Here is a 19,822-nt window from a genome sequence, read left to right on the forward strand (position 1 = left end):
AAACACAAGCTGCAGTGAAATAACGGATTCTGGTGTCTGCGACAATTCATTTTCAGAAAATGCCGGTCGGTACTTGAAACTGCGAGACTGTGAATCCATTCACACCAGGTCATCGAATGCCAGGCAGCTAGTAACCGACCCTTTATGTTATTTGCTCCATCAAGAAATCAATTCAATCAAAGCAAACATTTCTCGAAACCTTGCTGTAACCAAATGATTGATGTTCGATGTAGCAGTTATGACAATACCACCATTGGCTTTCAACTCGCGAGCGGCTAAGCGCCCACTGCAGCTATATTTGTCTATTTATGCTACCCCGGCGCTTTTGACAACAACAGTAGCCAATAAGATTCTTTACTGATACCTGAAACAATTACTGGTCCAGATGTTCTATCTTCAGGCTTTATTTTTATGTATCCTTTGTTTCGACATGGTCATGGTTGACTCTGAGTGGTTAGTCCACCTTTACGGGGTTGGCAGCCGCTTCTTTATTTAACAAAACTACGTCTCTGACAATGTCTGCTGCCGCCGGGTATTTGACGAGTGACAGGTTAGGTTTTCCCATTGCTATATTTGAGGATTCCCTATTCCATGTTTTGTTCTGATTCTATTGTTCCAGTTTCGCCACCCATCCTATTCATCTATTGATCTCTCATTCATTCACCCCAGTAAGACTATATACACCATGCTCTTCTGTTAAGCTGGAATTTTTCTTCTCTGCTTTTTTTGCTTCTCTTTCTTTACTCTTGGCGATACTCTGCTTTGATGCAAGCTCTGTATAATTCTCTTTGAACTCGATTCTACTTCCAAGCCCTTGTGGGATTTTCGCTGGACGAAATCACACCCAACATCTTCACCAACCTCGACAGTTTGTATCAAAATCAATTGAAATGATTTTCTCACAGTCTGGGAGGACGATATTTCCTCTACTCCCGCCATATGGGGCTCACGACTCCAGCACAGGACGCATAATTCCTCTACATCCAGACGGTCTCACTCCTTACCTCGGTCTTCGGGCTCGACTATCTCAAGTATGGATCAACCGATGGACAATTCTGCTACTCCTAGTTCTGGTTCGGCTTTTACTTGCAATCGGCTCCTTGCAATCCGACATGGCGTCGGCCAAGCGCGAGTCATTATCTGCGTGTACATCTGTGGAATCGATGGGTAGCGCAATGGCATCAATGCCCCATTACCTCTCTACGGGCGTCAACAAGCTAACAGCTTCTACTGTCAATGATGCGGTGGATGCTCTCAAGTCCATGTTGCTACTTACCATCACGGCTCTTGGAGAAATCATCTACTTTGTTCTCAACATGATGTACTCGACCTACGCCTGTCTCATTGCTGTCGCCGTCAATGGCACAATCAAAGCTGGCATTGAAGTCGTCGAGTCAGCTACGAGCTGGATCAACGGGACCCTCGTTGATATTGGCGACGATATTGAGGGAGTTGTTGACAAATACCAAACTGGACTAGACGCATTCATCTCAAAGTTCAACTCCGTGGCCACCTTTTTCGACAAGGACTTTGAGAAGATTGACCTCAACAGCACAATCGACAAATTGGAAAATCTATCATTACCATCTTCTGTCAATGACACAATCTCCAAAATGGACAAACTAGTCCTGCCCGATTTCACAACCCTCCAAGCTGATGCCAAGAAGCTCATCATGTTGCCTTTCAACGAGCTCCGAGATCTAGTCAACGATACCTTGGGCGCGTACGAGTTTGATTCTTCTGCACTTTCGATTCCCGCGAAAAAGCAGTTGACATTTTGCGATGGTAACAGTGGTATCAATGATTTCTTCGACGGCGTCACCAGTATAGCCATCACAGCACGCAAGATTTTCATCGCCGTTTTGCTGATTGTGGCGATACTTGTATGCATTCCTGTTGCATGGCAAGAAATCCGACGATGGCGCTCAATGAAAGAGCGCTCTCAATTGGTTCGCAAGGAAGCACACGACCCAATGGATGTTGTATACATCGTTTCACGGCCATACACAGCCGCAGCAGGTATTAAAGCTGCAAGCCGGTTCAGCAACAGTCGTCGCCAAATCCTCGTTCGATGGGCTATCGCATACGCAACATCTTTCCCTGCACTATTCGTTTTAGCTCTTGCAGTGGCAGCACTCTTCGCCTGCTTCTGCCAATGGTTGCTCCTACGTCAGATCAAGCAGACGGTTCCCGAACTGAGTGCCGAAGTAGGCGAATTCGCAGACAAAGTCGTCGGCGCTTTACAAAATGCCTCGGCTGAATGGGCCACAGATGCCAATAATGCAATCGGCAAGGTCGACAGTGGCCTGAACGACGACGTCTTTGGCTGGGTTAACAAAACAGCGGGATATATCAACGGAACCCTCAACTTCTTCATCACAAACACATCCGACACGCTGAATCATACATTCTCGGGCACAGTCCTCCAAGGTCCGGTCAACGATCTCTACAACTGCCTTGTCAAATTAAAGGCCGAGTCAATGCAGAAAGGTCTCGACTGGGTTGTCGACCACGCACATATTTCTCTTCCTACATTCCCAAACGACACATTCTCAGCCGGAGCCTCAGACAGTATCAACAGCACATCAAACCCATCCGATAGTTTCCTAGCCGATGCAGGTGACGAAACATCCAACAAAATCACCGAAGTCGTCATTCGTGTTGTCAACAAACTAGAAAGCGCAGTGCGCATTGAAGCAATCATCGCAACATGTATCTTGCTCGTCTGGGTTCTCATCGCGCTCATTGGAGTCACCCGTGCCATGATCTTGTTCTGGGGTCGGGAGAAGCCTCGTGGTGAAGGTGGTCAGGGTCATATTCTTGATCCTGTTCCTCATGGTCCGCATGGTCATAGTCCTCAGCAAGTTCGTAGCTCGAATGTGTTTGATGAAGTTCCACTTACTGCTATGCCAAGGGGGACAAATGCTGATGAGCATGTCGTTCCGGAGTATACGGCTGCACCAACTAGCTCGGTGCCTGTTGCTGGTGGGCATGGTTATCGGGATGAGAAGCTTGGGTTTGCTGGGCAGAGGAACTATGGGAACGCGTTGCAGGTTGATGGTGGCAATGATTTGAGGGGGAGCTTTCATGTTGAATATGATGTGAAGCGATGAGCTTTTCTTTTTTATGTTCTCTGCATCTCCTGGCCCTGTCAGCTTCCCTTTTGACTGTGATATCGCATTTATGGAAATTTCAGAAATACCCGGCGAATTTGGCGTGGCAGTATAGTGATTCCAAGCAGCGAGGCAATTTATTATTAAGGAAATTAAGTATCGTTGAATCACAATAATAACGAAGTTTGCGTCATACCGGATAGGAGCGTGAAATTTACAATTTAAGGAATCCATAAGTTGATCAAAATGAAAGCAAGAATAAATGCGTTATCATATATGCCACCCTCCCCGCCGAAATGCCATATTCTCATACACACGAAAGAAACATAAAATCGTTCGTTTAAATAGCAACAAAGAAGCTCTTCTCTCCTTCTTTGGGTTGGACCCTTGCACGCTCAATGATGGGATCCGCACAACTGACCCGAATCCGCTCTGGAGTAGCTGGACTCTCAAGATGCAGCACATCGGTAACATTCCACTGTTTGCGTGCCGCCTTCAACGCATCACGAATAGCAAAGAAGACTGCAGCACCCATGAACAATGGCGGCTCGCCGACTCCACGGGATCGTTGGATCGTGCGTAGATTCTCCCACTCGACGTCTTTCAGTAAACTAACATTGAAGATCTGCGGGATATCACGGAATCCAGGGATCTTGTAGTTACCAGGGCCACGAGTGAATATCTGGCCAGAGGCACGGTGCCAGAGACTTTCTTCGGTAGTGAATAGGCCCTGGCCTTGGATGTAGGCACCTTCGACTTGGCCGTAGTCAATTGAGGGGTTAATAGTGCGACCGACATCCATTTTGAGGTCCGCACGTAGGGGTGTCCAGTCGCCAGTTAGGGTGTCGATTTGAACTTCGGCGGCTGTTACGCCTTGTGTGAAATAGAAGAACATTTGACCACTGTTTTCGCCCCATACATAGCCGATATCTGGAGTGCGGTAGTATCCTTGCGCGGAAAGATTGACGCGATCGAAGTAGGCTGCATGGGCAAGGTCTTTCATTGGGGCATTGGGCATCTTCTCGCGGTAGGGACGGAGGCGCTCGTTCAGTTGCTCGCAGGCGTTAAAGATGGCGTAACCGTTAAGATCGGAACTTGCTGAGGCGGCTGTGGAGGATGTGTTGGCTACTGTGTTTGTTGCTGTCTCAGAAATGAAAACGCTTGCTTGTGGCACTTGCAGTGCCTCAGCAGCGATCATGGTCATCTTCGTATGTAGACCTTGACCCATTTCGACACCGCCGTGTGCTACAAGGATACTGCCGTCGTGGTAGATGTGGACCAAAGCACCTGCTTGGTTCAAGAACAGGGCTGTGAAGGAGATGCCGAACTTGGTTGGCACGATTGCCATTCCACGTTTTGACCACTTATGCTGTGCATTGTATTCTTCAACAGCTTTTCTGCGTTCATTGTAGGAGCTCTCCTCCATCACTTGTTTGTACATCAATGGTACGTGCCAATCCTTGAGAGGCTGGTGGAAATGCGTTGTTTCATCTGGTTGATACATGTTGATTGCCCGCACATGCTCAGCAGTCATACCCAAATGATCTGCGATCTCTTCAATGTAGCATTCAGCGAAGAAGAGACCTTGAGGTCCACCGAATCCTCGGAAAGCGGTGTTTGATACGGTATTGGTCTTGCAAATCCGACCACGAACATTCACATTAGGAATTTTGTACACGCCATCAATGTGCGACAAGCTTCGTTCGACGACAGCACCAGAAAGGTCTTGTGTGTGACCTCCGTTTGCGAAAACATCGGCATCGAGGGCAAGGAGCTTTCCTTCTTTGCTCACACCAACCTTCCAATGGCAAAGGAAAGGATGACGTTGGCCAGATGTCAGAATATCCTCGTCACGGTTGAGCATGCACCGGACAGGTCGTCGAGTCTTCGCTGCAGCAGTAGCACATAGACCAGCCAGCTGGACCGATCGTGTTTCTTTGCCACCAAAGCCACCACCGAGACGTTTCACGCGCGAGACAACCTTGTTCGCAGCGACACCTGTTACCTGAGCGACATAGGCCTGACTATAAATGAGTTAGCTCAAAGTTCATATCAAGTAACGTTTTCTGGAACTCACGTCTCAGTGGGATTCTGAGTACCACTCCAAATCTCCATTTGACCATCTTCTGGTAGTGGTATGGCCACACAAGCCTGGGTTTCCAGATAGAAATGCTCTTGGCCACCCATTCGCGAGACACCAGTAAAGACATGATCGGCATTTTTGAACGCTTCCTCGGTATCGCCACATTTAATGTAGCGGTAGTGCTCGAAGTAAGATTCGGCCTCGATGGCCTCTTCCATTGTAAGGATAGCGGGTAGATCTTCATACTCTACCTTGACAGCCCTCATACCTTCTTCGGCAATCTTAGCTGAAGTGGCCAGAATGAGGCCTATTGGCTGACCAGCTGTTGTAACTTCGTCGACAGCAAAGAAAAGCTCATCAGACTTGGGTGCTCCCCACCAGTTTGCTTGTGGGTTTGGAAGATCCGTGTGGTCTACGTAATCAGCGACGCCCGGAATATCTAATGCAGCAGATGCGTCGACGCTGAGAATTTTGGCGTGAGCCTTGGTTGAGAGAACCATGCAGGCAAATAGCTCATTCTGCTGCACTGGGATATCATCAGTGTATTGAGCCTCTCCGGTAGATTGCTTCAAAGCTGCCACATGCGGAGTTGCTCGTCCGAGAATCTTCTGCTGATATGCGACCGAAGACTCCAAATCTTTCGCTCCGGAGGAAATAGCTCGTTCGATCTCGGCAACAACATCTGGGTCCAAGTCCGAGCTCTTGACCGGAAGCCCTGACAGAACATCATAGTAGAACCGATAGAAGAAGCCCATAGCCAAAGATTTGCGGTAGCTAGCCATGCCTCCAGGAACACCGAATGGCAAATTGAAATCCTGCTCCAATGCACTCATTACACCTTCCAGTGTCGCAGGGTTTGTGAACTTCTTGCCAATTAAGAACTCTTGGGCGTTCTTTGCCGATACCGTCATAGCTGCCATGCCACCAAACACGAGGTTGGCACTGACTACATCGTTGCTCTCAGACAAGGTGACACGTAATGCCGAGTTGACAATGGCGATATCATCATCCTTGCGCTTGGCTTGCTTGTAGGCTCGCATATGCTCGCCCTGCTTCTGCGCAGCCGGAATACGTAAACTTGCGATAATGGCATTGGGAGCGAGCGCAGTCTTTCTGTATCCCTGGAAAAACTCAGTCATGGGAATCTCAGTCTCGCCCTCAAGCGACTTGGCTACGAGAATAGTGTTGGTAGCCACCAAGACGGGGTTGAGATCCGAAATCGGCGAGGCAGTGGCCAGGTTACCGGCCGGAGAAGCGACATTGCGAATTTGTCTTCCAGCGAAATACATCAGTTGCTTTTTGATTGCCTTGAATGGCTGACCTCTGGCAGCACCATACTTCTCAACGGCTTGATCACAAATGTGCTCAAGATCAGTCAAAGACACGTTGGCACCGATTTCCAGGTAATCATCATGCAAGGTGAATTGCCTCAACTCCGGAATGTCTCCAAGATATACCGAAGCCGCATATCGCATAGCCTTAAACTTGATCTCAATCTGTGTCTCGGTACTTCCGCCAATTAATTTAGCTTCCGGGTGGATGTTCTTGATCTGTAGAAGCTGATCCACAGTCACCGGTCGATACCACTTCTTCTTTTTGTTACCATATGCCAACGGTCGATATTCATGTTTCCGCAGCGCAGCAGGGAAAATCAACTCGGTGTCTGGGCTGTATGGTTTGAAGTTTGGTGCGGGGAATTTGTAATCGACAGTCTCGAATTCGTTACTATTGGAGGAGCCTTTACAGCAACCACCAGACCCATTCTTCTCCATGCAGCAACCTGAACCGCCATTGGCAGAGGCTTTGCCGCAATTATTTTTGGAGTTGAAACTCTGGGCGGCGTCGAGAATGGGTCGATAACCGGTGCATCGGCATAGGTTACCATCGAAGGCTTCTTCGACATCATGTTCTGATGGTGATGGGTTGTTTCGAAGCAGGGCATAGAGAGACTTCCTGTTGTTAGTCAATTTGATCCTGTATGGCAAAGTACCCGACCAAAGACGAGTACTTTGCCAAAGGGTATGGACATACCATCACAATTCCTGGAGTACAGAAACCACATTGGCTTCCATTGCCGACCGCAATTCGTTGCTGGATCGCATGGGGGTCCTTGACATTTCCAATGCCTTCGACTGTAATGACGTGTTTTCCGTCAATGCTGACTAGAGGGGCGATGCAAGCATTCACGGAGGCATGGTAAATCTTCTTTGTTGTGGGATTGATATGAGACACGACCTATTAAATAATTGACCACTAGGTCAGTTGATCCTAGCAAAGCAATTTGGGCTCGATGTCGATAGATCGAGACTCACCACAGTGCAAGCACCACAACCTCCCTCGGCGCAACCAAGCTTGGTTCCTGTCAACCCAATACCCCGCAGGTATTCGAGCAGGGTAACTTCAGGGTTGGCAGTGTCTACGGCAACCTTGGTGCCGTTGAGATAGAACCTGATTGTATCATCCCAGTCCTCAGTCAACACAGCCAGACTGGAGACCTTCTCAGCTGCGACCGCGGAGTCCGTTTCTAGGATTCCCGGCGCCATAGTGTTGTTATCGGGGTGTGCCAAAAGCTAGAAACAAACAAACTTTGTTTCAATGGCAACTTTCGCTGTACATCTCGCTTTTTTATAAGAGAGAGGTTCCGCAACGACTTGCCTAAAGTTATTAGCAAGATGAGGGTTCAGAAAGTCAGAGTTACAAGAGGGGAAGTCCAAACGATGAGGTGAGGACGAGTATCATGTGCTCTTCCACCCCGACTTCCTTATCTTGCGGGGATCGCCACTGTCCGATTGCCCCTCCGGCTTGGCGCCCTATCATCGTGCTCTGATTACTTTGCGCCTCCACTTCGCCAGGTGCACTGAGTATTATTGTCACAAAATTGGTGAAATTTCTATATATCCTTTGCGCCAACCCCCAAAAAAAAGAATATGCAAGAATACATATAACGTGGTCATGTTCGCGAGCCAGCAAAAGGTTTCTCTTCCTCCTCCCACTTCTGACGCTCAACAACGCTTCGGGCCCTATAGATTTGATTAGTAGGTTGATATGAGAAGTAGATGTAGTCAACTCACCGGTAAGCCTTAACGAAGCGCCAGACCTCGGTGTCTGCAAGGTTCCAAGCCTCGACAACATCCTTGATATTGATACGGTTGGTTTCCTTGTCTTTGATCGTATCCCGGGCCTTCTGAATCAGCTCATATTCGATGCCAACTCCTTGCTCGCTTGGTGTCCGGTCCTGCGCGCTCTTCGCACTGTGCTGGTCATTCTCGGTGGCAGGATCAATCTTGCCTTCGCGGGGAATCTTGAATCCAAATTGCCATTCAAACTCATCGAGAAGTTCGGAGGGCAAGGTCTGGCCAGCTTCCGCGGGGAGAGATTCCACGGTCATCCACAAGGAAGTGCCGACGGCATCTTCACCTGCGACAACCTGCTTGAAGACGACTCCCCGGTAGGAAGCACCTAATTCCGGACCAAGGTCCTCCTTGGTCACCTCAGACAACCAAGCGTCACGTTCAGTTTCCCGGCGAATCTCTGGTGTTGTGATCACGTCCGACTTCTTTTGCAAGCTGACCAGAGTGTACGGGTGTGGGAGGGTGCCGATGGTAAAGAGGAATGTGGTGTTTTTGTAGGTCGGAGGCTGGCTGATACGCATGGGCGACTTAGCCGAGTGACAAGAGCGACAATCAGGAAGGTTAGGGGGACAAGATTCGGGAATCGGTGACTCGGGGCACTGAATGAGAGCCTTGGCCAAGCGGAGGGCAGGTTCCACCAAGGCAGTAGTGTGCTGAGGGAAAGGTTTCAACACAGCCAACCCCGCTGGGAAGGAGTTCTGGAAGGTGTTGTGCAGATGGGAGTTAATCAGCTGCACCAAGGCTAGTTGACCAGCAGCAGGGTTCTGACCCATCTTCTCATGCACGCTTGAATAATGCGATGTAATGGCCGCCGATTTGTAGAAAGCCAAAGAGTTGGGTTGTTCGACCTTGAAGAGCTCTGGAGCAATCAAATCCACAAAGGACGGGGTCTTGTCCTCCAGCTTCTTAACTGCGGCCTCGACAGCCTCATCGATCTGCGACTTCTCTGCCGAGTAAAGCGCATTTTTGACTTTTTCAAACCGTGTAATCACCTCCGGCATACTGCCTCGGCGAAGGTACGACAGCATGGGATCATCATATCGCGCCATGGGGAAGCAGTGGAAATCCGCGAGCATTCCGGTGCCCATATGTCCCCAAGCAAGCCAGCCAAACACCTCATTCTCAACCTTAGGCGCAAGCTTCATCCTCTGAACGAGCTCATAGTTCGGATTCTTCATCGCATCTCCTGGGGTCAACACCACGGGCCGGAATCCTTGCGCGAACCACGCCCGGCGCCATGCGAGAAGCAATTCCGCGTCGGCATTCTGCAGATCCTTAAGATCCTTCCCATTGGCCTTATTTGGGTTGAATTTTGTATTGTAGTAGGTGTAAATTGGTCGGCGCTCGCGCAGCGGGGGGAGGACGGAGCGATTCTCATCCAAGGTGATGGCGGAAGAGAATGGGTTCAGCCATTCCAGGGTGCTGTACCACTTCGACTCGCCGTGGGTACTGTTATTCTGTTCCTCGGGTTGCTCGTGCGAAGGAGCGCGGAAAGAAGGCAGGTGGAAGTTGCTTAATGACGGGAGTTTCGGTCTGGGCACAAACTTCGCTGCGCCTGTGACCTCTTCCTCGGCGGTGGCATCAGGGACCGGGGATGACGAGAAAATGAAAAGCAAAAGTGCCACAAAAACTATGACGGACAATAAAGCCGTACTCCGATGAGGAATCATCTTTTCCGCATTCACACCAACAGACCTGTATCAAGGTCTGTTAAGAATTGGAAGAAAACACGTCAGGGACCGCGAGGCTACTCCTGAGAGTCCACCTTGAACGGGATCGGAGCCAATCAGTCGAGGCTTGGCAGTGATGACGATGAGATTCGGCCAACTGAGCACGATTCAATTCGAATGCGGAGGGTAGGGCGGAGCTGTTCCTGCACCGTATATTTAGTGTCCAAGGAAGCTCTCACAACATCGACTGCAGGTCCACGGGAGACTGAGCGATGGGATGACTTTCTTTGAGGCCTGAGGCTGTGAGATGACTCAGCAATGTCAAAGTTACGGAGCTCACGTCACCAAGTATAAACTCCAAGGCTGCAACTTTGAAAGAACTATATGTGATGATGTGCGGAAGGAGTAGGCAATATTTGCAGCTTGGGATTTCTGGTTTGATCTCTTGCTTGATGTTAATATAAACACAGAGGCTAGTTGATTGTATCCGAAAGATTTCTAGAGCGTATACGACCAATATGTAATGATTGCACCTGCTACCTCCAACACATATCAAGACCATAACAGTCAGGCGAAAACAGATCACTAATTCTACACTACTCTATCCGTCTCTTTTCTCTATAATCCAAACTATATATGCATCGAATAGAGATATACTCCATGTTAACGAAGGCGGTGAATCATCTAATTTACTGGGGGAACAATTCCAACCAATCAACGCCTGAATCCGCGGTGATCGCAGCGAAATCGGACTTTTCACCCCTCGGATATGGGGGGGGTAATTTGACTCATCCTGTCTTTTTCAATCTCCAACTATCTTGACATACTGCAATCATGGCTGTGGGAACGGCCTCGTTGCAGGACCGCCTGGAGACATGGGCACAAAGGTTAACCAACCTGACTGTCTCTCCATTGACTCGTGACTATCCCGATACTCAAAAGCCCGATAGTAAGAGAGCTATCGAAGCCTTTGAGTCTCTTCGTCTCCCCAAGGAGACTCAATTGCACCTCCAAAAGTTGTCCGGATCGTCATCCGGCTTCACCGTGTTCTTGACTGCCTTTGTTATTTTGGTGGCCCGTTTGACAGGTGATGAGGACATCGCTGTGGGGACAAGCTCGGAGGAAGATGGTCGACCTTTCGTTGTCCGAGTGCCCATTGATGCCTCGGAGACCTTTGTTCAGCTCTACACTAAAGTAGATAAGGTATGTACAACTGCAAGTAAGTTTTGAATATGCGGCTAATAGCTCCATAGGCATTCAAGGAAGGTAGCTCCCAGATCGTTCCCTTGGGTAGCCTTCGCACATATATGCAGGAGAAATCCAAGTCAGAACGCACTCCCATTCTATTCCGATTCGCCGCATACGACGCGCCTGCCGCTTCTCAAGATTACCCTGCGAACACCTTCGAGACTACGGATTTGTTGGTCAATGTTGCCCCAGGTAACCTGTCTGATGGTTCGGCCCCCGAGGTCGAGCTGGGTGCATACTACAACCAGCGTCTCTTCTCGAGTGCTCGCATTGCGTTCATTCTGAAGCAGCTCGCAGGAATCGCCCGCAATGCTGCCGCCAACCCCGAGGAGGCTATCGGACGTATCGACTTGATGACCGAGGACCAACGCGCGCTTTTGCCCGACCCTACTTCTAACCTGAACTGGTCCAAGTTCCGTGGTGCCATTCACGACATTTTCTCCGCCAATGCTGAGAAGCACCCCGAGAAACTCTGTGTGGTGGAAACGCAATCCACAACCTCTCCTCACCGCGAGTTCACCTACCGCCAGATCAATGAGGCCTCTAACATTCTGGGTCACCACCTTGTGCAATCTGGTGTTCAAAAGGGCGAGGTTGTTATGGTTTACGCTTATCGTGGTGTTGACCTCGTCGTTGCTGTTATGGGTATCTTGAAGGCCGGTGCGACATTTTCCGTCATCGATCCTGCCTACCCACCAGAGCGCCAGAACATCTACCTCGACGTTGCCCGTCCTCGCGCTTTGGTGAACATTGCCAAGGCTACTGTTGATGCAGGCGAGCTTTCGGACATTGTCCGCACTTTCATTAACGAGAACTTGGAGCTCCGCACAGAGATCCCTGCTCTTGCTTTGCTCGACGATGGAACCCTTGCCGGTGGGTCCGTCAATGGCCAGGATGTCTTCGCCAATGAAGTTGCCCTGAAGTCTAAGCCCGTCGGCGTCGTTGTTGGCCCCGATTCTACCCCTACACTGTCCTTCACCTCTGGCTCCGAAGGCCGACCAAAGGGTGTCCGTGGCCGTCACTTCTCCCTGGCCTACTACTTCCCTTGGATGTCCGAAACTTTCAAGCTCACCCCCGATGAGAAGTTTACCATGCTCAGTGGTATTGCCCACGATCCCATCCAGAGAGATATCTTCACTCCGTTGTTCCTTGGTGCTCAGCTTTTGGTACCTGCTCGCGAGGACATCCAGAATGAGAAGCTCGCCGAGTGGATGCAGAAATATGGTGCTACTATCACTCACCTTACCCCTGCCATGGGTCAAATCCTTGTTGGCGGTGCTTCTGCTCAGTTCCCTGCTCTCCACCACGCTTTCTTCGTTGGTGATGTCCTGATCAAGCGTGACTGTCGCTCGCTCCAGGGTCTCGCACCCAACGTGAACATTGTTAACATGTATGGAACGACTGAGACCCAGCGTGCCGTCAGTTACTTTGAAATCCCTAGCTACTCTAGCCACGAAGGTTATTTGGATACCATGAAGGATGTCATCCCTGCTGGCCGTGGCATGCTGGACGTTCAGATGCTTGTTGTTAACCGCTTTGACCCAAGCCGTATCTGTGCTGTTGGCGAAGTCGGTGAGATCTATGTTCGTGCTGCGGGTCTTGCTGAGGGCTACCTTGGCTCCGTCGATCTGAACGCGAAGAAATTCCTTACCAACTGGTTTGTCAAGCCTGAGGTTTGGATTGAACAAGACAAGGCTGAGTCTCAGAACGAGCCTTGGCGCGAGTTCTACGTCGGTCCTCGGGATCGCTTGTACCGCAGTGGTGACCTGGGTCGTTACACTCCCACTGGTGATGTTGAATGCTCTGGTCGTGCTGATGACCAGGTCAAAATTCGTGGTTTCCGTATTGAGCTTGGCGAGATTGACACTCACCTTTCTCGCCACCCTCTGGTTCGTGAGAACGTTACCCTGGTGCGACGAGACAAGTTTGAAGAGCCTACATTGGTCAGCTACTTTGTTCCTGATATGAGCAAGTGGGCTTCTTGGCTCGAGAGCAAGGGTCTCCAGGACGATGATTCTGCTGAGGGTATGGTCGGCCTGCTGCGTCGCTTCCGTCCTCTTCGTGATGATGCCCGTGAGCATCTTCGCAGCAAGCTCCCCACATACGCCGTGCCCACCGTCATTATTCCCCTCAAGCGTATGCCTCTGAACCCCAACGGAAAGATTGACAAGCCCGCACTTCCGTTCCCCGATACCGCTGAGCTGAGCGCTGCTGCGCCCCGTCGGCGTTCCTCTGCCATGCAGGCCCTTTCTGAGACCGAGCTGGCTTTGGCTCAAATCTGGGCCAAGCTCATTCCTAATGTGACGGCTCGCATGATCGGAGCGGATGACTCGTTCTTCGACATCGGTGGTCACAGTATTGTGGCCCAGCAAATGTTCTTCGACCTTCGTCGTAAGTGGCGCGGAATCGATATTAGCATGAACGCTATCTTCCGTAGCCCAACCCTCAAGGGCTTTGCCGGTGAAATTGATCGCCTGCTGGCTCTTGAGTCATTCGCCACCAGCGATGACAAGACTATTGCCGGAGCGGTGGAGGCAGCCAACCTGCCTGATGATGAGTACTCCAAGGACGCCCGCCAGCTTGTGAACGAGCTGCCCCAGTCCTTCCCTGTCCGCACCGACTCCATGCTTGCCACCGAACCTACAGTGTTCCTCACTGGTGCCACTGGCTTCCTGGGTGCGCACATTCTCCGCGACCTTCTTACCCGCAAGGAGCCTGTCACCAAGGTCGTTGCGCTTGTTCGTGCTAAGAGCGAGGAGCAGGCTCTCGAGCGTCTCCGTTCCACTTGCCGCGCATATGGCTTCTGGGATGAGGCCTGGACTGCTAGACTTCAGGCTCTGTGTGGTGACCTCGGAACTCCCCAATTCGGCCTCACCCAGGCTGTTTGGGATGATCTCACTACCCGTGTCGATGCTGTGATCCACAACGGTGCTCTTGTCCACTGGGTTTACCCCTACACCACCCTCCGTCCTGCCAACGTGTTGGGTACCATTGATGCCCTGAAGCTGTGCGGCAGTGGAAAGGCCAAGCAACTCGCATTTGTCAGTTCCACTAGTGCCCTGGACAAGGACCACTTCGTCCATGAATCTGAACGTATCATCGCTGCTGGTGGCAATGGTATCAGTGAAGAGGACGACATGGAGGGCAGTAGCGTCGGCCTTGGAACAGGTTACGGTCAGAGCAAGTGGGCTGGCGAACACCTCGTTCGTGAGGCTGGTCGCAGAGGTCTCAGAGGCACAATCATCCGTTCTGGATACGTTCTGGGCGACTCGGTGACTGGTACCACCAACACTGATGATTTCCTTATCCGAATGCTCAAGGGCTGTATCCAGCTGAATGCCCGTCCCAACATCCACAACACGGTCAACATGGTCCCCGTCGATCATGTGGCCCGTATTGTTATCGCCACTGCTTTCAACCCGCCTCGCGAGGCTGTCAACGTTGCCCACGTTACTGGACACCCCCGCCTGCGTTTCAACCAATTCCTTGGTGCGCTCGAACTCTACGGATACAATGTTCCTCAAGTCGACTACGTTCCTTGGTCAACCTCCCTCGAGCAATATGTCAATGACGGCCAACACAATGACAAGGACTCCCAGCATGCCCTGTAAGCTATCCATCCGAATAATTCCCATTGACCCATACTAATTCATTTTCCAGCATGCCCCTCTACCACTTCGTCACTGCTGACCTCCCCTCCAACACTAAGGCTCCTGAGCTGGATGACAAGAACGCGGCTGCTGCCCTATCTGCTGATGCAGCTTGGTCTGGCATTGATGCATCCGCCGGAGCGGGTGTAACCGAGGAATTGGTCGGCCTGTATGCATCATACTTGGTGCAGACTGGCTTCCTCCCCGCGCCTACTCTTGCTGGAGCCCGTCCTCTGCCTACTGCCCAACTCAGCGAGGAACAGCGCAAGACGTTGCAGAGCATTGGTGGCCGTGGCAGTGCCGCCTGAAAATAAAACCAAAATCGTTGTTTATATCTGTTTTGAAGCATTATGATTCTCATGTGGTTACATTTCTATTTTGTATTTAAAAGAAGCGAATGAGAGACGCTTATGGCTTGACCCTGCGTTATAGTTCACGTAAAAACTGCCGGTTCGCCGATCTTCCCGCTCTCTCCTTCGGGACTCAACGTTTTGCTCACTCCACACCGGCTGCCCCTCGTGTCTTTTCGGTATTTATATAGACTTCGCTAGATCTCTCCTCTACTTTATTCTCTTTTTCTTCTTCACATTCTACATCATGACTTCTGAAGGTACGTGAGCGTGAATCTCTGATTTTGGCGTCGTTCTTGGCAAACTTCTTCACCTCCCCATCCATTTTTCCCGCAACTTCTTTCCTGTTCCCGAGTCAATCCAGGGCCTCTCAATCAATCCGTTGAGCCTCGGTGAGAAGTGACGGTTGTTGGGATCTGTTGTCCTCCCTATTCACTCCCTCTCTCCCACGGCGCCTCTTCCCCGCGAACACTCGCGACTCGTCACATCCCACCCCTCTCTTCTCACTCTTCCTCTTTGCTTCATGGCTTTCGCGAGGCTTACCGGGCAAACCGGGTTCCTTGCACGCGCAGCGGGGGTAGCAAGTGACTCATCGAGTTACGTGCTCAAGACTCGCTTGCGAGTCGCCCCGATGAAATTCCCGTCTCGCACCGTCCCCTTTTCGACCTCCACCACCCTCCAATGTGCCAATCACAACAGCAGTGCAGACACGCCCAGCGCGAACACCCCCAATGCCAAGACTCACACTGACGATGGGGAACCCCTAGATCGGTACGCAACAGCGCTGCGCAACAACAAGGAGTGGGCAGCTCAGACCGCGCGCGAGTTCCCCGATCTCTTCCCAACCCTTGCGACCGGTCAAACTCCCCAGATTCTGTGGATTGGATGTTCCGACTCTCGTTGCCCCGAGACCACTTTCTTGGGCCTGAAGCCCGGCGATGTGTTCGTGCACCGCAACATCGCCAACGTCCTTCACCCTGGTGATCTCAGTTCGGCCGCCGCCATCGAATATGCCGTGCAGTACCTGCGTGTGCAGCACGTCATTGTGTGTGGACACACTGCTTGCGGTGGTGTCGCGGCCGCCATGGGCAACAAGAACCTCGGAATCTTGGATCCCTGGCTGTTGCCCCTCCGTCAGCTGCGCGAGCGCAACCTCGAGCTGCTGCAGACCCTGTCTCCCGAAGAGGCTGCCATGAAGCTGGCCGAGCTGAATGTCCGCGAGGGATTGAACATTGTCAAGCAGAAGGGTGTTGTTCTGAACGCCATTCAGGAGCGTGGACTCCAGCTCCACGGACTGATTTACGACGTTGGTTCCGGCGTTCTCAGCGAGCTGGACACGGAGGATTCGGAGGAGGTGATCAGGGCTCGTTTGACCGCTTTCAAGACCGAGTAAGCGTGACGGGCTTGGGATCGAGCTTGGCCTTGGTCGAGACCTAAGGAAACAATATCAAGTGAGAAGCAACATAGTTTGAACTATATAGCACTAGTGCAAAATGACGATTTCATGAAAGATTCCACAAAGAAGAAGAAGAAAAGATAAAAAGAAACGAAAAAGAGACGGGGGAGGTCAAACCTCTCCAACGTATGGCATGATGTGTGGATCACACGGTCGACCACATTCTGCTCTTAGTTAGTGGCCCCCCAACACTGGAGTTACTCAATGTGAAACGCGAATTCTTCTTTTTGCTCATTTGGAGGCTATGTTGGTTGAGGCTCTGTTGGACTTTCACCTGGAGATTTCAGTTTTGTCGCCTCGTCGCTTCATCATAGCTTCAGTTGTGCTTGTCTTGGCTCCGTTCACTCCCCGCATAGGCACACGCAACGTCTGCCTTTGTATATCAGTCTAGATTCAAATGAGGTGCATTGGAAAGGGTTTTCTTTGACTTCCATGGAGCTACATAAGCTCACGTTATAGATACTGTACAAGAATCCAGCATCCTTCTTCTACCTCTCGGTCTGTCCATGGAAACTTGATCACATTTGACAACTAAGAGGAATAATTGGAGCTGGAGACCTCATCATATCGGTGTGTTCTTGCCTCTCACTCTCACCTGGTATCAAAGTCTGTTCCTCGCCTATCTGTCCATCCATTCCCGGTCTCTGTTCTTGCCGGTTCATTCTTCCATCTTCCACCTCGATTCAAGTCATCGAAAGCCCCAAAATAGCGGTCGCATATGATTCAAATGAAGATGACTTCGAGACAGAGAGCCAAGAATCATCAGTTTAGTATGAATCAGTCGAGACAATCTGCGACGTACAAAATCTATACCAAACTAATCCCGACGAAAACGACAAACTCTCATGGAGCAAAGAAATCTTAGAAGATCTACCTGAACCAGCCGAAGATTCCGAATCATCACAATACGTCCTGCTATTTCGCAAAACCAAATGCTACGACGGACGCAAAAGCCTCTAAGTCCACTCCGTCGTGATCCAAAGCGAGCCCTTGAAAACGTTCATAGGCAAAGCTCTAGCAAACTACCCAGGCGTGACAACAAGCCTGGAGCGTCTCGAACTCGAAGCCCCCTTCCAACAAATCGTCCATCGCTGGAACGACATCACCAAAGCGCGCGATGAAGAGCCAGACCCCACAACCAAAGCCCACGCCGATCTCTTCTACAGAGTCATGAACGAGGAGCTGAAAGATATCATCGACCGCATGAACGACCTCCTCGCCAACGGCGTCATCACTTTTGACCTCCTCTGGACAATCATGGAGCCAGAAGACGTGGTGGTCTCCTCGCGCGGCGGGTCCCTGCGCGCATATCAGTTCTCCATGCTCTCTCTTTCACAAAGCGGATGGACAGCCAGCGTCAAATACGTGGAATACAACGGGTCTGCATTTGGCTTCGCGAGTGACAAGTTCGTTGTCAATAAGTTCACCGGCACTGTGCCGACTATCCTTTTGCCAATTTGCCCGCTAAAACACCACAAAGACAAGGATGCTATCTGGCCCATGCTTGTTGCGCGTGGGAAACGCTGGGAGGAGCACATGGGGTACCACTACAAGGCGTACGAAGGGCCCGCAGTCTGCCGGGTCTGGAATGACCGGGTCTCCGAAGAGAAGGTGACGGGGCAGTCTTGCTCCTTGATGAAGCGGATGTGTTTATGCAGGCGCGTGATGCTACGGATCTTGAGCGGAATGGGCTTGTTTCAATCTTTCTGCGTATGCTTGAATACTACGAGGTCAGTCTGCTCAGACTAACCCACCGAAAGGGAACATGGACGGTTGATACTAATTTGATCGCTCTCTCTTTAGGGCATCCTCTTCCTAACAACTAACCGTGCCGATAACATCGACCCGGCCTTTGAATCTCGCATTCATCTCTCGCTTCAGTACAAAGACCTCGATTCGAAATCTCGCCGGCATATCTGGGCCCAATTCCTGGTTCGGTCGGCTCCGACTGGTGCTTTCACTGATGAGCAACTTGATCAGGTGGCCGAGGTCGTGTTGAACGGTCGCCAGATTAAGAATGTTATCAAAACTGCGGGGTTGCTTGCGCGGGCCCAGGATGAGGATCTTCAGTATAGTCATATTCAGACTGTGCTGACCTTGAGAGAGCTACCTCGATAGGGAATGGTGGGTAGTGGGGGATTTCGGGTTTTATGGTTATGAAAGTTATGACATTATGTCTCTATTCTTATGCTCTTGCTATTCAGACAGTTTGAAATCATCAATGTTAGGCAACAGTCTACAGACTTGGCGCGTATACAGTAATCCTTTTCTGGAATGTCTTGGATAGGGCAGCCCTACTTCCCTGATCATCCGTTTTGTGGGAACTTCGGGTAGACCCTAAACCCTGTCACCTTATTTCCAACTTTGATTCCAACCTCAACGTATACAGTACATGTATACCGTATAACTTAACTTAGATAGATCTCAATCTCAACCCATGTCATGTCTCGCATCTTCCCCCGTTACCCGAATACGTTACGAAAACGAGCCCCAAGCTCCCAGCCAAGACCACCAATGGAAGCCCAACCGCGAGACACACTAGGCAGATGGACCAGACCAATCACAGTCACAGCTGATAGCCCCCAACAAGCCAAGCGGTTCCCTCAACTCCAATCGTATTGGCCCCCAGACCTGCAACAGGGGTCTGTTCCAGTATCCGAGAGGCTCCGCGAATCCACTCCGCCGCAATTTTACATGGCCCCTGAATAATGCATCTCAGCCTGGTCTTGTGCCCATAAGGCTGGGGCCGATCAGGATCACCCATCCGATGGCAATGGAGTGTACACAACCCCCCCCTAAACGCTCGGATTGGTCTTGTCTTGTCCCGCTCTGGCCCTCTGGCCCTCCGATGCGCTTGAGAATAGAAACAATTATACAGATGTGGCGCCCTGTCACAACTCCGATCGCCTGTGGAGCACGCGAGCAGTCAAATTCTCAGTCTCACGCTCTGACTTTTTCTCCTTTTCGTTTTCTCTCGATTCCCTTCCTAGAGGCTTGCGAACAGTCCCCGATGTTGGTCAGTGGCAGACCAGTATGATTTCCGCTCGTTTTCACCATCCCCAGCGCATAATATTGGCCGTGTTGGTGCTGTCGGGTCTCTGTTCCAAATTATTGCACATAT

General features: G+C 50.7%; 6 protein-coding genes across 6 annotated transcripts; 4 read left to right on the forward strand and 2 right to left on the reverse strand.

Moving 5' to 3' along the window:
- Positions 1 to 1,112: 1,112 nt before the first annotated feature.
- On the forward strand, positions 1,113 to 3,113 carry prm1 (pheromone-regulated protein PRM1; the record flags this gene model as incomplete). The annotated part of the gene is made up of 1 exon (XM_057128027.1): positions 1,113 to 3,113. The coding sequence occupies one exon, from the start codon at positions 1,113 to 1,115 to the stop codon at positions 3,111 to 3,113; it is 2,001 nt and encodes a 666-aa protein (XP_056984544.1).
- A 340-nt stretch (positions 3,114 to 3,453) lies between these two features.
- On the reverse strand, positions 3,454 to 7,739 carry N7511_005651 (putative xanthine dehydrogenase HxA; the record flags this gene model as incomplete). Its single annotated transcript, XM_057128028.1, has 4 exons — positions 3,454 to 5,137; positions 5,191 to 7,145; positions 7,228 to 7,431; positions 7,509 to 7,739. The coding sequence occupies 4 exons, from the start codon at positions 7,737 to 7,739 to the stop codon at positions 3,454 to 3,456; spliced, it is 4,074 nt and encodes a 1,357-aa protein (XP_056984545.1).
- Positions 7,740 to 8,146: 407 nt separating this feature from the next.
- N7511_005652 (uncharacterized protein) lies at positions 8,147 to 10,241 on the reverse strand (the record flags this gene model as incomplete). The annotated part of the gene is made up of 3 exons (XM_057128029.1): positions 8,147 to 8,216; positions 8,268 to 10,022; positions 10,237 to 10,241. The coding sequence occupies 3 exons, from the start codon at positions 10,239 to 10,241 to the stop codon at positions 8,147 to 8,149; spliced, it is 1,830 nt and encodes a 609-aa protein (XP_056984546.1).
- A 590-nt stretch (positions 10,242 to 10,831) lies between these two features.
- Positions 10,832 to 15,203, forward strand: aarA (L-aminoadipate-semialdehyde dehydrogenase; the record flags this gene model as incomplete). Its single annotated transcript, XM_057128030.1, has 3 exons — positions 10,832 to 11,200; positions 11,251 to 14,852; positions 14,906 to 15,203. 3 exons carry the CDS (start codon positions 10,832 to 10,834, stop codon positions 15,201 to 15,203), a joined length of 4,269 nt encoding a protein of 1,422 aa, XP_056984547.1.
- A 565-nt stretch (positions 15,204 to 15,768) lies between these two features.
- On the forward strand, positions 15,769 to 16,638 carry N7511_005654 (carbonic anhydrase; the record flags this gene model as incomplete). Its single annotated transcript, XM_057128031.1, has 1 exon — positions 15,769 to 16,638. The coding sequence occupies one exon, from the start codon at positions 15,769 to 15,771 to the stop codon at positions 16,636 to 16,638; it is 870 nt and encodes a 289-aa protein (XP_056984548.1).
- A 995-nt stretch (positions 16,639 to 17,633) lies between these two features.
- Positions 17,634 to 18,819, forward strand: N7511_005655 (uncharacterized protein; the record flags this gene model as incomplete). The annotated part of the gene is made up of 4 exons (XM_057128032.1): positions 17,634 to 17,673; positions 17,732 to 18,257; positions 18,308 to 18,431; positions 18,505 to 18,819. The coding sequence occupies 4 exons, from the start codon at positions 17,634 to 17,636 to the stop codon at positions 18,817 to 18,819; spliced, it is 1,005 nt and encodes a 334-aa protein (XP_056984549.1).
- Between the last annotated feature and the right edge of the window lie 1,003 nt (positions 18,820 to 19,822).

Source organism: Penicillium nucicola (genome assembly GCF_028828085.1).
Source record: "Penicillium nucicola strain IBT 29836 chromosome Unknown utg000005l, whole genome shotgun sequence".
Lineage (NCBI taxonomy): Eukaryota > Fungi > Ascomycota > Eurotiomycetes > Eurotiales > Aspergillaceae > Penicillium > Penicillium nucicola.